Source organism: Halichoeres trimaculatus, unplaced genomic scaffold, assembly GCF_033239565.1.
Source record: "Halichoeres trimaculatus isolate MK-OKI-2021-1 unplaced genomic scaffold, fHalTri1.1 fHalTri1_scaffold_1, whole genome shotgun sequence".
Classification (NCBI taxonomy): domain Eukaryota; kingdom Metazoa; phylum Chordata; class Actinopteri; order Labriformes; family Labridae; genus Halichoeres; species Halichoeres trimaculatus.
In genome coordinates this window covers 25,146,308-25,161,520 of record NW_027437179.1, presented here as the reverse complement: position 1 = coordinate 25,161,520, position 15,213 = coordinate 25,146,308, and the positions used below count along the sequence as shown (strand labels likewise).

General features: G+C 40.7%; 1 protein-coding gene across 2 annotated transcripts in view; it reads left to right on the top strand.

The window, feature by feature from the left end:
* Positions 1–15,213, top strand: part of srgap3 (SLIT-ROBO Rho GTPase activating protein 3) — a 75,591-nt gene that overhangs the window by 12,921 nt on the left and 47,457 nt on the right. For both annotated transcript variants that reach the window (XM_074665321.1, XM_074665345.1), the window contains exon 2: positions 8,396–8,591. In XM_074665321.1, coding sequence (XP_074521422.1) covers positions 8,396–8,591 — 196 coding nt within the window. The remainder of the gene's footprint in view (positions 1–8,395; positions 8,592–15,213) is intronic.

Sequence of the window (15,213 nt, the reverse complement as noted above, 5' to 3'; positions counted from 1 at the left end):
TATATAGCGTCTAAGTGCATACATCCACACGTGCATCGTCACATCCATCAGACTCCACCTCTCAACCAATAAGCTGCTCCCAGGGGACTGTTACACGCCCTTGTTGCCATGGAGACACCTCTCAGCCTGGTCCTGAAGAGCTGGATCTTGGATACAAGCAGTTATGGACAGTTGGTGCCTGTAAAGGGTGTAGCTCTGGCTCCCCTCTTGCATCTCAGTCGAATAAAGAATCCAGAGTGAAAGAGTGTCATTGTGGAGCTTGGCAAAATATAAATAACAAATGCTTGTTTATTTTCACTTGGAGTCTTTTTTCCATTCAAAGCGATCTGATAAGAACCACAAAAAACTATGAATGAGTGAAAATAATGCTTCATGACATCTCATTCACAAATCGTTCCGTTCACTCTGAATCGATTTAGTGACAGAACATGCAGCACAAATCCGGTTAACCATCAGATAACTAGGAGCGAGGATTAAGAGCGAAGGACTGACAGCTGACATCATGCTGTGGGACGCTCCGCCAGCTCACCTCTGCTCCCTCCATTGATTGGTCTCAGCTCCTGTGGTCTTATCTTTTACCACACGTGCTGCAGCGGTCTGAGCTAATGTGGGAACAGACGATATGTAGGGACAGACAGCTGAGGGAGGAAACACTGCTGACATCAGGAGGGCAGCCCTCATGAATCCAAAATTGCATTAATCATTAGGGGATTTAAAAAAAACAGAGAAGAAGAAGAATAATATGAAAAAAAAGAAGAGAGAAGTGAGGATTAGCTCAGCGACTGGAACTTGTATTATGAGACTCTGAAGGAGACACAGAAAGAGTGAATTAGGGTCTGGATAAAGGGGGTTGCATTCGTCTCTGTCTCTGCTTTTCATGTGAGTTTGGCTCTGCGGACCAGATACTGCAGAGCTGAGTCGGGGATTAGGTTCCTGAAATTTGGCTCAGAGTGGCTTTTGTCTACTGTGTGTGTGTGTGTGTGTGTGCGTGTGTGTGTGTGTGTGTGTGTGTGTGTGTGTGTGTGTGTGTGTGTGTGTGTGTGTGTGTGTGTGTGTGTGTGTGTGTATATGTATGCGTGCATTGTGTGTTTCTTAAGCACATGATGATGTGAATACCCAAGGATGCTATTTTCAAAGTGTTTAATACCCTCTGAGGCTGTTTATGATTTAAAATGTATCCCTATTATATAAAGACATGTTCCTTTTTTTGCACGAGCATAGAGAGCTGTAGGGAAAGAAAACACATGTGGAACCCGAGTCTTCTTTTTGGCACTGTAAATACTTACATGTGTGCTCAAACTGTCAGTTTTAGCTGCATAGAAGGCTCGCAGTACATCATCTTCCTCAGATGTATTTGGGCTGTAGTATCCTGCAGTAAAATGATCCCTTCCTCCTGCTCCTCCCCTTCCAGCCAGGCTTCCCCTGCATGCTGCCCTCAGGATGCTCTGCAGACAATCCCTCCTGCTCACCGCACCCCCAGTTTTTTTCGATTTCATTGCGTCAAGATGTCACGTGGCTCTCCAAAACAGCAAAGTTGCAGTAAAACGCTGCACCAGGGCATCATCGTTGTCCTGGATTAACTTCTTCAGGAGGGAGCAGGTTTTAATTCTGCAGGATCACAAGTTACATCTTGTTCCCAGGGTATATAAATGTGTCAGTGCGTCAGGGTGAGGAGTACGTGGGAGGAAGTTTAGTGTGGAAAGTTGAATCCTTTGCATCAGTCTTTGGAAATTGATGGTTGTGTTTTGAACTTAGCTGCATTCTTGCAGCACAGAAGAAACTCACCCAAACAAACACCCACTCAGGGAAAATAGATGTGGCTGTAAAGTGAAGTACAAAACCATAACAGAGAGAATGTGCAGTATTCTTTATCACCCAAGTATCAAACAGACCACCTTGACTTTCTTTTTGGTTATTTTGTCCTTAAAGAGCCAGAGATCATGCCCAGAGAGCTCATCTCTTCTTCTTTCAGGAAATGTTTGATTTTTTTCTGAAGCCCAAATGGTTGATGAGTTACAGTAATGAACAGCTTGTATCAGTTATTACTTGTGGTTGGGATGTTGTTGCACGTGGATTCCTGTGCAGTACTGTAATACCGCGGATATCACCAAACTAAATCTTGTCTTGTTTTCTTGGAGGAGCAGTTTGAATTTTCTCCCTCTACCAAATTTGTTGAGAAGTTTTGCAAGGTTGTATATTGAAGAATGTTAAATTATAAAAAAACATTTTATTATTAAACAAATTGATATGATTTACCACATAAACACAACAAAGTACTAAAAATTGGTACCGTTGAGTACTGGTACCTGTTGCCAGGTACCGGGCATTGGTACCGTATCATTTCAAATGTGAAAGGTACCCATCTCTATTCAACAGCTCAATTTCCCTGATGTTCAATTTCCAGCATTCACACGTAGGAAAGAAGCAAGTGGCAACTTCCGGTCTAAGAATATGAGACAATGTGGAAGTGCTAAAATCTGCTGTTTCTTGAGTGTCTGCGAGAGGCTGGCTCCGGAAGTACTGGAAGTCACATACACACCAAGCCAAAAAGGCATTTTCAAAGCAGAAATTAACCTATTTACAGCCTGGTTCAAAAAACGTCTCCTGTCTGAGTCGCTAATGTTACTGAGGGTCACGTGACCAACAGGCATCCTATGGCTGTAGGCGAAGCCCTTGCCACTACCAATATGGCCGCTATAGCCGATGTGCTTCATTTTCCGTTTCAGAAACAGACGGGTGATGTCGGCGAGACTACGTCCATGTTTTATGCAGTCTATGGAAAGAAGTGAGCACTCTAACTTGCAGATGTTTGTAGAAAGCAATTTTTGGGGCAGTGGCCACAGTTAGCATTGCAGGTCATGAAAAGGATACTCTGATATGTGTATGCGTATGTCATGATTCTAGATCAATCACTTAATTTGAAAGAGGTGCCATTTATTGATTTGCTTAAAATGTCTAAAATTCAACCCCTGAGTGACGTAAGATTTTTTATTACTTTTGTGATTAATCAATTAATTATTCTTTTTCTGTCAAGTTTTTGGTGTGTGTTGAAGTAAAAACAGTTGCATAAATGGCATACTTCCAGAAATGCAGTGGATTACAGTTGTGGTCAGTTAAAGGACTCTTCTAGACTTTAATGTATTCCAGTAAAATATTCATCCAGTGTTATAGTCCTGATGTTTGATGGTTTGCTGTTTTTTAAAAACATCAACAGAAGATTGACTTAAGACCGTACTAATCATGAACCTAATCTCAGTGACATTATCTGTCAGTTTCTGAAGAAGCCAAACAATCATAGCTGTCATCATATCGGAAATGCTGACTCAACCAACTTTCAGTCAGCCTAGACGCAGAGGGAGGTGGAGTCCAGTTGGGTCTTTGGCTTCCTGGCAAACATCCCTCTTCTCTATCGGTCAGCTCAGCTGTATCCCTTTTTATGCAAATCTGTGCATAAGTCTCAGCCTACAAGGCTGTAAACATGTTTGATTTAGCATTATAAATGATAACCTGGGTGTTGGTGGACACTTCAGAAAGTGCAGTTTCTTGCATTTTGACATTGGCTTCACTTTATAATACCAGAGGTTGCTGCAAGGCTCTCACACACTGCTTGCATGATGCTATTTAACCCTTTATGATCTACCTTACCCACTCTGCCAGAGCATATCTGGAAAACGTTTGCTGTACATCAGTACAACCTTTATATCCTATAATGTAATAAAATGTAAAGACTTATGACCAGACTAAACAAATAAACTGCCAAAAAGTGCAACCACAAAAAAAAAAAAAAAAAAAAAAAATTATACACATTTTTCTAAATATAATAAGGTCATGGTTGTATCCCTCAAAAATGTAATTATAAATAAACTTGATGACAAGTATTTAACACAATGTAAATACCTGCGGGCAGTCTGGATCATTTTTTTGTCTGGAAATGCAAATCATAGAACTGGCTCTAAATAAGTCTTTTAGAATTTAGTGTTTTGGCTTTAGAGTAAAGTTTGGGATTAGGGTCTACTACAAACAGGTCTGTGCTGAGCATGCTCTGTCTAAATCCTGTGTAACCTGAAAACCTCCTTCAGATTCCCAGAGTAACATCCTGTGTACAGCTCTGTAAAGGCAGCTGAAGAGAAACCAACACACTGTGGGCATTGTGCTGAGGTCATTATTCAAAGCTTTTCTTAATGCTCAGTGAAGCGACTGTTAAATTAGAGAGGGTGGATGAAGTGACACAGGAATACTGAGGAGCAGAGAGTGGAGGGAGACATACAGCAAAGGACCGCAGCTTGGAGTTGAACCAAGATTTGGGCACCAGTGAGCAGACATTACAGACTGACACACCTCAGTTCACTGAAGATTTCTAATCATTGCTGGAAACATCATCCCTCAAACAGCTGCAGCCACAGGGCTCTGTTTGAAAGGGTCAAAGGTCAGGGATCTCCAGCATCCTTCTATTGTTTCCAGAGGGTTTCCTGCTCTGTGCTTTCATTTCCTGTTTGTAGATGGTGAAAGAGAAGGAATATAAAGGAGCAGGTGTCCTGTGGAAAGGACTCTCATAATGATGATGTATAGACTCCAGGTTATGGATGTGAAATCTCCTTCAAATGCTGTTATAAGTCAACATGTTTCATGGTTATCCTGTGGTTATCCTGTGACTTCCAGAGCAGTAGTAATAAACCTGCCAGCAGGGCATCAAAGAGAGTCAGACCTGGTGGAGAGCTAATTTGTTTCTACTTCACCATCAGTATACTGGTTTGTGCAAATGAACACATAATGAAATGTTTTCATAATTATGAACCAGCTGTAATTTAATACATATAGACCAAATTCCCTAAGTGGGCAGACAGCTCCAGTTCAAAGGGAAAAAAAGCTTTTGATTTCACAAGATCTAAAAAATGTAAATACTGCTTCATTATTATTGAGTTTTACAGGAAGCTACTGAGAGGAAATAAATTGGATTAATGCAGCTTTTAAGGATTTATTCCGGCTTTTGCTTAATATTACTGAGAGGCTTTGAGTAAAATGCATTTGACTTAAGAATTACAGTCACACAGTTTAGTTTTTGTATTGGATGAACAGCAGAGTGAAAAGTAAAAAAACAAATAAGGATTGAAAGAAGAAAGGAGCACACTGAACTTTAAATTGCACAGCTCTAGTTGTTCCTTGTATCCTCTGTTTCTAGTTATAATTATTATAATTTTATTTTTCTATAAATTTTCCTATTTTTTTATTTATTCTATTTTTTTAATATTTTAGTATTTAAATTCTTTTTATTATCATTGTTATTATTATTATTATTATTATTATTATTATTATTATTATTATTATAGTTATTATTATTATAGTTATTATTATTATAGTTATTATTATTATTATATCATCTACATTTTTTTTTTTCATATAATGACTTTTCTATATTCTGTCATACGTTTTCATTATTTTATTGTTAATTGTTAGCACCAACACACCAAGACAAATTCCTTGTATGTGCAAATGTACTTGGAGATAAATCTTAATTCTGATTCAGAAAAGGTCCACATTGAGCTTGAATGTCAGCTGCAAAAACCTAAATTTTAAAGGTTAAAGTCGAGGCCGTCAAAGGCTGAATTCATCTTTAGACTACAAATTTTGGCCCTTGTCTTTGTGTTTTCCAGCAGAGTGGGACCATATTTCAGCTGCTCCTCTCACAACCCCCCTCTGTCTCTCCATCAGCCTTTTTGTCTGAAGATACCCCCACTGCCCTCCTGCAAAGAAAAAAAAGCAGATGGCTCCATCCTAAAATAGCGAGAGGCAACACACAGAAGGTCTGCCACGGATAATAGCAGCGCAGTTAATCAAGAAAGAACATTAAAGGTTTGATTTGCTCAAACTGGATCACAGTTTCTCCACCTTCACTGGGTGAACTTGTTAAAAACTCTCTTCAGAGCTTCAAACAAGCCCATGGCAGCTTTTCTTTTTAATAGGGTCCATGGTAGCTAAAAAGTAACACAGTGTGCTAAAAGTCCCTCCTCATTCAAAAAACACATTTTCATCCATTCATTTTCCAGCTCGGGGCATATCAAATTTCATGAACTGTCTCATCTGGAAACTGTTCTTTGCGTTTGCTCAATGGTGGCCCTGACTGTAAAGCATTCTGTTTTGATTTGATGCAGAAAACCAAAGCAGCTCATTCAAAAGTGGGGCAACAGAGCTCGGCATGATCAATGAGGAATCTCAGATGTGTTCAGGATGGTGCGAGGAGCTTTTACGCTAAGGTTGTGTCGTACACATGCAAGGAGGAATGTCCCCAATATTCAACACAGATTTCTTTAAAGAAGCTCCAGCACCTTATTTGTTGGCAGATTGAACCAGCAGCACAGGCTTGCTTTTACTGTGTGATCTTCGCTATAAAAGCTGGACATCATCATTCCTTCACCTGGTATCTCTTCAGAAAGATAAACGATCCTTTCGAAACCTCTTCATTTTTACTGAGCCTCTCCTCCTCTTCTTCCTCCTCCTCACAAAAAGAACCACAGAGGGGGTCGTTCACTTTGACTAAACCTCAGCCAGCGAGGCCACTCAGAGCTGGGAATACTTAGGGAGTAATTCTCCAATTGCTCATGGTTTCTCGGAGGGAAGGGCACACTTCTGGTGTGTGCGTGACCTATTTTTCCTAGCTCATCTGTCAAACACCGAGTTGCAGCTGGTGGTTTCTGAGTTCCCTTTTTTTTGTGAAAGAATGTCTTCTAAAGTCCTTGCTGTCACTCATGTGGATCGGTGGCACCATTTCCCGGGGCCTTCCTCTCAGCTCAACTGTTTTTCTCATTTTTAAAGAAAATTTAGCAAACAGGGAACATAGCTGCATGTCAGGGTAGGAGAGACATTCCTGACAGGGCTGCAGCAGCAGTGGCAGTATCACTTCTTAAGCCAAGAGAGTTTTGGAGGGGGGGGTAAAGAGGAGGGCTGGGACTGTGGTTAACCACACAGTGAAGCAGGCTGCTTCAGGCTGAGGCCAGGCGGCTCAACATCACAGGGAGAGAAAAGGCTCACCCACCCCGCACTGACACCGCACTTTCAGTTCAAATGGCAAACTTCCCCCAGCAGCGAGAGGCTGCATATATCCTCGAGGAGAGCTGGGCTGAACAAATTACACCCTCAGCAGCACGGAAACACAGTCTGTGTGACGGCTGTGGTTTCAACATTCAGTCAGCAGTTCATCCGACTGACACGGAGTCACTTCAGCCCTGTAGCTCAGATATGTTTGAAATGAATTCTTTGGGGTTACAACATCCAATGATTGATGCTTGAACTGAGCATGCAGCGAATACTTTTAGGAAGTTCATTTTCCTGCTTTTCTGCATTGACCTTTTTAAGATGGACAAACCAAAAAAGTCCTGAGTGTTGGAAACGGGTGGATCTGAATGAGTTGCAACAGGCCTTCTCCTCCTTATGCTGGCGAAGAAGCAGGCAGCAGTATCCAGAGGAGGCATGACCCGCCTGTAGGAGATCAGGTGACGCCCATCTAAAAGGGAAAGGTTGAGTGAGCTTGTCTTCAGTTGGAAACAATGAAAGACAGCTGATACGCTTCTGTGAGAATGAAAACCGCAGTGTTTCTTTCAAACAGTGTCAACAGTGTTTCCACAGAAGTCCTTAAAATCTCAGGAGAGAAAAAGACAAAACACACTAGCTGTTTGATGCAACCACTCTGGCTCAGCTGTGATCTTAAATTCTTGTCACAGTTCTCGTCTTAGGAAACAGGCATTAGGGAATAATTTGTTTTATGTGACAATAAAGTTTGTAATTTGAGATGATCAAGAGACACTTAGCGTTTGATAAAACACTCCCATTAGCTCAGGAGGTTTCCTTGCTCTTGATAAGTGACATCAGATTTACCCTGTTTACCGTCGCAACTACTCTCAGGTTGTTTTTTTTGGCAGAGAAGGCCTCTTTCCTTGTCTCTATTTCTCGTGAGTGGGAGCATCCTTGCTGCTGATGACAGCACTACAAAGAGGAGTCAGGTTTCTCTGGTGGGTTCCTGCTGGTATGAAGGATCCTCAGTCTGCCTGGCAGCGTCAGGTTCCTCCTCTGGAGGAGAAATCTTATTCTACTGGCTTTAAGAGCACTAGAGTATGAGCATGAGCCTCTCCAAAACACACACACAAGGATTGTTTCACTGGCTTAGCAATTAATCTGACACTATGCGCTGCTCTGGGTCTGTAAAGTCAAACAAAATAGCCCAGAACATGACAGATGTTTTTGGCAAATCCTCTTGTTAGGTCTTAACCACAATGTTTAGTAACTTTTCAGTGTTTGACTCACTCCTTTCAGTTTGTTTTCATCCAGGGCCTGTGTTGCACTGTTTTTCAGCCTTATAAACATTTTACTCATCACTGTTTTTGTTTGCTGTTTTGATGTTCAGAGATCCGTAACCAGCTGGTGGAGCAGTTCAAGTGCTTGGAGCAGCAGTCAGAGTCTCGCATCCAGCTGCTGCAGGACCTGCAGGAGTTCTTCCGTCGCAAAGCCGAGATCGAGCTGGAATATTCCCGCAGCTTAGAGAAACTGGCTGAGAGGTTCTCCTCCAAGATCCGCAGCTCCAGGGAGCATCAGCAGTTCAAGTGAGTGACCCTTCCTGCCCAAACTTTTATGTCAGTTTGTCTTCTTTAAGTTTTTGCGCAAGGTTTTCAAATTATTAATACAAAAACATAAAACTGGTTGATACCCCTCTGCGTGATGGATCAATATTTAATCTAGAAACAAAAACACCATCCTCACTGCAACATCTTGTATTTGATTCATATTTTTTTTTCTTAGAAAACTGAAATCAAACTGTTTTTTTAATGAAAAAGTGCAGCTTTGTTTGACATACAGCCCTGAGTAGAGCTTGTAGTACTTTAACTTAAGCAGCCCGTAGAACTTCTTCCTATCAGACGATCAGACCTGATAGCAGCCTGGGAGGCGTAACCCAGGGCAAAATAAAGTTTTACCCTGGTTATAACCTTTATACTTACAAGATCACAATAGAAACTTGAAAGTTATTGATGCTCTTTCAACTTTCTCTCCTCAGAAGTTTGTCAGCTCAACAGTAGAAGCATTTTTTCACTTTTTCACTGAATGAAACAAGTTTTTAAAGAAACCAGGGGCACATGCCTCCATCATCCTTTGTAGAAATGAAACCCTGTTGTTATCCTTTCTCCTTCATATTGATTGGTTTTTCTAGACTTTTTTTTAACCTTGTGTTTTTCTTCTTTTTTTTTCTTTTTTCTTTTTTTTTAAGAACCCATCCCTTCATTTTAGTGTGTAGCACAAGGATCTGATTACACCAAAATTGAGTTGGCTCAGAAACACTTTTCCTATTTATAAACTGACGGTCAGACCCCACCCTGCTCTGTAATCACAGTGCCTTATATGATTACAAAGCACAACTGTGCAACAAAATACTCCATCACTTCTCTGCACTGAGAGGGGATATCTTTCATTACAGTCAAGATCTTCATGACGCCTTTAAATGTCAGCAGGTTCTGGTGTGGTGATGAGGATACACAGCTCTCAAAGAAGTCAAATACTGTAGAAGAGTGGACACGTTCATTTTACACATTATGATGATGATTAGTATTTCACTCAGAGTAAGAATGACTTTTAATGACTTACAAGCAAACATCAGAAGTGTGTAATTCAGACTTAAACTTATCAGCAGAAAAATTATCTTTAGGATTTTTCTAGTTGGCTGTCAACTTCTGTAGTAAAAAAGCCGACAGACAGATTAAGGTATGACTCTATACACACTCACTCAAAACTTCTCACACCTTCTTCATATTTATTCAGAGTGAGCTGCATATGTGAATCATAGACTATATAATTAATAGACGTCGTCTCCCTGACATCACCCGTCTGTTTCTGAAACAGATTTTTTAAGCAAATCGTCTGGCATGGCCGTATTGGAAGGTGCCGTGGGCTTTGGGTCTCCACACTAACAGCTATAGGGCGCCCGTCAGTCATGTGAGCTGAGCTGTACCTCTTATTGGGCGAACTCGCCATCTTAATATCTTCTAAACTGCTGAGTTAGAATCCCCCGCATGTGCGCTGATAGTGAAATAAGCAAATAAACATTGAAAATTTTTCTTTCTGCTGTGAAAATGGCTTTATTGGCTTGGTGTGTATGTGACATCCAGGACTCTTGGAGCCAGCCTCCGCCAGTAAGAAGGGGACCAGCGACGCAGTACAGCGACTCCAGGGTTAACCCTGAAGTTACCTCGCCAAGAGAAAATCCAGCTTCGCGATACTGGCCTCAGTAAAGATTTTTGCACATCAGTCTGTTTACAGGAAGCATGATATGAATGCTAAAACTGACGTCATTGCGCAAGTCACAGCCATGTTTTAGGAACTGTTAAAGACATGAAGAAGCATCTTTGGAAAACCTTTGTGCAGACAGTTATTTACTATTGACTTTGTCTTGAGATTTGATATGCCATATCAATGTTTTCATTAGACAGAGCTCAAAAGTTTTGAGGCGGAGGAGATGAAAAAGTAATAATAAAGGAAGAAAGTTTTAATTTATCACACTGAAACCAGTTGACCTGCTGTAACCCTGGCCTTCTAGGTACACTGGTAGAAAACGGTGGAGTCATCTGCTCAGAAACCACCAGGAACACACTGGTACATGAGTCACGCAGTGTATGAAATGACTCTCTGCAGCCGCTCCCAAAATCAAGCACCTCAGGCGAGTGGGAAAACTTAACCCTATTGTGATCTGGCACCAGATCTCAGGCGAAGATCTGCTCCTACATACATGTGGTCCAATCACAGCTCTCATTCTTGCACATGGGATAACAGGACTGCATTCCTGACATTTTCATATTTTAAAGCTTGGTAGAATGAGAAATTTGAGCGCCCTATACTCAAACACTGAATGAGGCTGAAGAAAAAGCAACTAAACGAACAGATGTTCCCAAATCTACTGACTGAATGTGAAAGTACTAAGTGGCACAGAAAATACAGCTAATCAATAAACAATTAAAAAAAAGTCTTTGCATGCTTTACATTGTGCAGTAATATGTGTGTGTGTGATGTGGGTGAATGTTTGACTGGAAAACTGAGTCCTGCTGTGTTATAGATGGTGTGCTGCATGGTGGCGTCTGGCTGACATGAGACAGAGCCGTGTTGCTGCTGCCGCTGCTGGAACACAGCAGCTTAACCTTTAGACTTTACAGATAATCTGCTCCATGCTGAGAGGGACAGGTGTTAGAAAAAATACACTCTAATCCTCAAACACATGTTCTAATCTTGTTGGACTTTACACCACCAACAGTCTGGATGACTTAAAAGCCCGACATGTGCCACAATGCAGGGTTTGGAAGAAGTTCATTCATACATGTGAAAGGACTAACTTTTCTTGGAGTTGATTTTAATGCTTCAAATGTGTTTATAAAAATGTGTTATAAAAATAGGGGCTGAAGAAGTGAAGCAGGAACAGGCCACAGAGGAAGTGTGTGTGGGAGGCTGCCCATGCTTTACATGTACAGAGGATGTTAAATTGAGTCATACCGAAAGTCAGTGTCACTTAAAACTTTTACCATACAAACTTTCACTTGAATCGAAAGACTAATTTTTCTTTACTCGTGGAAAGTTTGGGTTGAGTTGAATTATTAGTCCTGTGACTTCAGGCCTGGAATGCCAGGTGAATCCTGGTTCCTTAAGTCGGGTTGTGTAGGGGGTCACAAAATGCTTTCCAAAATCTATTTACAAATACATTTTTCATCCTTTTTTTAAAAATATTGTATAATTTACAGTCAAGGTAGAATTGTATGTAAAATTATACTAACAGAAATTGTTCAATCTGTTTTCCAGATTTTATTTCTGCCACATCTCCCCTGTGGTGACTATGCTTGATGCATCTGTACGATCCTCACGACTCTGTGTGGATAAATTATGACATCTTAGCAGCCCAGCCCACTTGCCCGTTCCTTTTCAAGCAGAAAATGTATGTGTTGCACATATCTTAAAAGTTTTAAGTGTGGGATGGCGACACACAGACAAACAGGGGCTCCTCATGTCCAAAGTACAAAAATACTGGCAGTAATATGATTCATCACACAGAGATCACTGTGATAACTGTGTAATGAACAATTTTTGATGTGAAATTGCTGCCAAACTCTGTAAATAAGAGCAATTGGTGAAAAAAAAAATTGTTTTGTCTGTTGACTGACCCATTATGTATATTGAATGAGAAATACCACCGTCAAAATGCTCTACTACTTGTATGTAAATAAGCATGGAGTTAAAGCACTGATGCTATATCTGCGAGTGTTAGCCACACCTTTCGTATCAATTTCAGAGTGTTTAACTTTGGTCATGTTAAGCCATTTGAAAAGAAATAGCTGTTTTGAGTTCGTACCCTAGGACTAGCAAGTTAATAGGTTGAATTTGAATTTCTGTGTACACACAACTTAGAAATTAGCTAACAAAGATCATGTGTTATAAGCCACAATAAAGGGAGAATTTTATGATTTCATGTCTTACCCTACAATCCTGAATGTGTGGATCGGCAGGCAGCCACAAATCCTTTTTATCTGTGACACACCCTTAACGGTGCCTCTCCTCTCTCTTCTGTGTAGTTAAGCTTGCAGCAAACCACAACAGCACCAAAAAGCCCTAGCAAGAAAAACACTCATGTTGCTCCAACAAAAACAGTCTGTTGGCATGAAGCCCAGCTTTTCAAAATCAAAACTTCAAAAATGTTTAAAAGATTTGTTGCACTCAAACCTCTTCATTCTGTGCATATAATTAGATTTGCCTGTTTTCTTTGACTATGTACATTATTTGATGCAAAACATCTGATCAATGCTGTCCTCATTAGCCCTGAACACACCAATCACTGCACTTTTATCCAGGTTTGGCTTTTTGTTTGGGAAAGAACTCTAAAAGTGGTGAATTATTTATTCCTTTATGATTTTAAAGAGCCCAAAACAGGCCAGTTTAATAGAGTCCTTTTGACCAAGACAGACTTCCATATGTGCTGGATCGTAGCCTGCAGTCTGCTGGCTGAACCCTTCCTGTGCAGATTCATTAACAAGGCGAATGCCACTGTGATTTACAGCTACTGCAGCTAGAGCTACACCGCAGCAGCAGCAGTTTGACCGAGCATCATTTTGCTCCCCCACTTTACTTCATTTGCCACAGCGTGGCTACAGTGAAGGGTTACCTGCTCCACACTGCAGCTGCTCTGCCAGATAGAGCACCACTTCCCTTTTTCTCTTACAGTTCCTGGGAGACAACGGCTAACCTGATTTTAATTATGGAGCAGACATTTCAGGGTACATCATGAAGGGGATTTATAATGTAGCACATCAAATTAGAGTGGATGTGTATCGTCTGTCATACAGACATATACAGACATTACATCGCACCATTAGAAAGGCAACTCGTGCAATATTGATATGGAGAATAACCTGTCTCTGCGAGATAAGACCAGGCTTGTAACGCAGGCCAAATTGGTTTGAGTGTGTATCTGGGTGTGTGCTTGGATTAATCTCTAAGCCAAGCAATTGGTCTGAGGGTAACCGTGAAAGGAAATGTCTGATGTGTTTAAAGTGCCAGATCTTTGTCAAGTGTGTGAGTTATTATACTTTTGAAGCTGCCTTTGCTAGTTTCAAAGTCATGCTTGTGTTTATTTCACAGTTGAAGGTGCTGCTTTGAAAACACCATTGAAAATTCCAGCCGGTTCCTTCAGTCCAATGAGATGCAGACACAGTAAATTTGTCTTTTAATAGCCACTGTGATGCAATGCTTTGTTATTAAGCTGAACACTCATGCCTGATTGGCCAGTTATAACCTATGGTCAGCTTTAACTTTGAACTAGAGGTTTTATTTGAAGCAGTGGCCATAGCAGTAAACTTCATCTTCCATTTCCTGGAAATCTGTCAGCCTGTTGACTCCGTGGCTGAAAAGGAGGAGAGACAAAGCAAGCCGAGGCAAATAAGAAGTCTACAAGTTCAAAGAAGAACAGGGCAAAGACTCCACTACTCGTGCTGGCTTTATCGATGGGTGTAAATTTGAAACAACCATGAAAATAAACATCTCCACTCTAGGCCTGCACAACATATTGTTTGAACATCGCCATCCCAATATGTGCATGCGCAATAGTCACATCGCGCATGTGATGTGATTATCGCATTTCCCCGATTTATTGGAGAAATGGAAAAAAAGCAACTGAAATTGAAACCTATTCTATTTTGTACAGAGACATGGCCTCCTGGATCCCTTTCATATACAGCAATCTTCATCATTCACAGATAAACCCCCTTAGCCTGGATTAAACGGTATTATAGGAATACAATGGTGTCATTGTGAGTCAACCAAATTCTTCCCAAACAGAGCTATTCAAGTCATCTGGTGAAAATTCTTCTATCTTTAATAATGCAATATATATCGCAAACCCCCTTAAAAAATCGCAATGTAAGTTTTTTCCAATATCATGCAGCCCTACTCCACTCCACTACTCAAAACACATGCATATAACATCAAATACATACATTGAGATCAAATTAATAATAGCTATTCAAAGTGTACAGCAAGTTTTATAGTTATTCTAAAAGACCCAAATTAAATATATTACATTTGTTACATAATACTGACTTATGTAGGTTGTTGAAGTGAAATAATTTCTTTCTGCCATAGCAGCTTATTCCTTGTATACAGTATAATTCCTCTCATTTAATCCCAATAAATGGCATCTGCCACATTAAGGTAATACTTTTTACTTGAGTTTTTCTTGGTGAGCTCTGCACTCGCACCCATCCACAGATACAAAGCTTTACTCGCATATGCTCCATGAAACATGCCCCTCTCTGGAGCTCTGAGGGGGTCAAAGGTTAAACTGTATCTCTCCAGGCTCAGTCTGTGTGAACACAGTATTATCTGTTCTTGTCAGATTGACAAGCCCAGCTGGTGGAGGTCAGCATATAAAACATCAGTACATCAGCTAGTTTGCAGTCTGATTTTTAGATCCTGTCAAACATTTTTTACCAACTGCCTGCTCCTTGTCTGTGCATTATCACATGTTGGCACAGACTCTCTGCATGCATGAATGGAAAAAGAAAGTATTGATGTGCAAATCAGAAATGCAGCTTATTGAAGCCCTGCTTCACAGTGGCAGAGCGAATTTGAATGGCAAAGCTTGCAGCATGTGCCCACGTGCCCCCTTGTCTTTTGAGATGTGTTTGGCTGCGTGTCCTCTTCCTC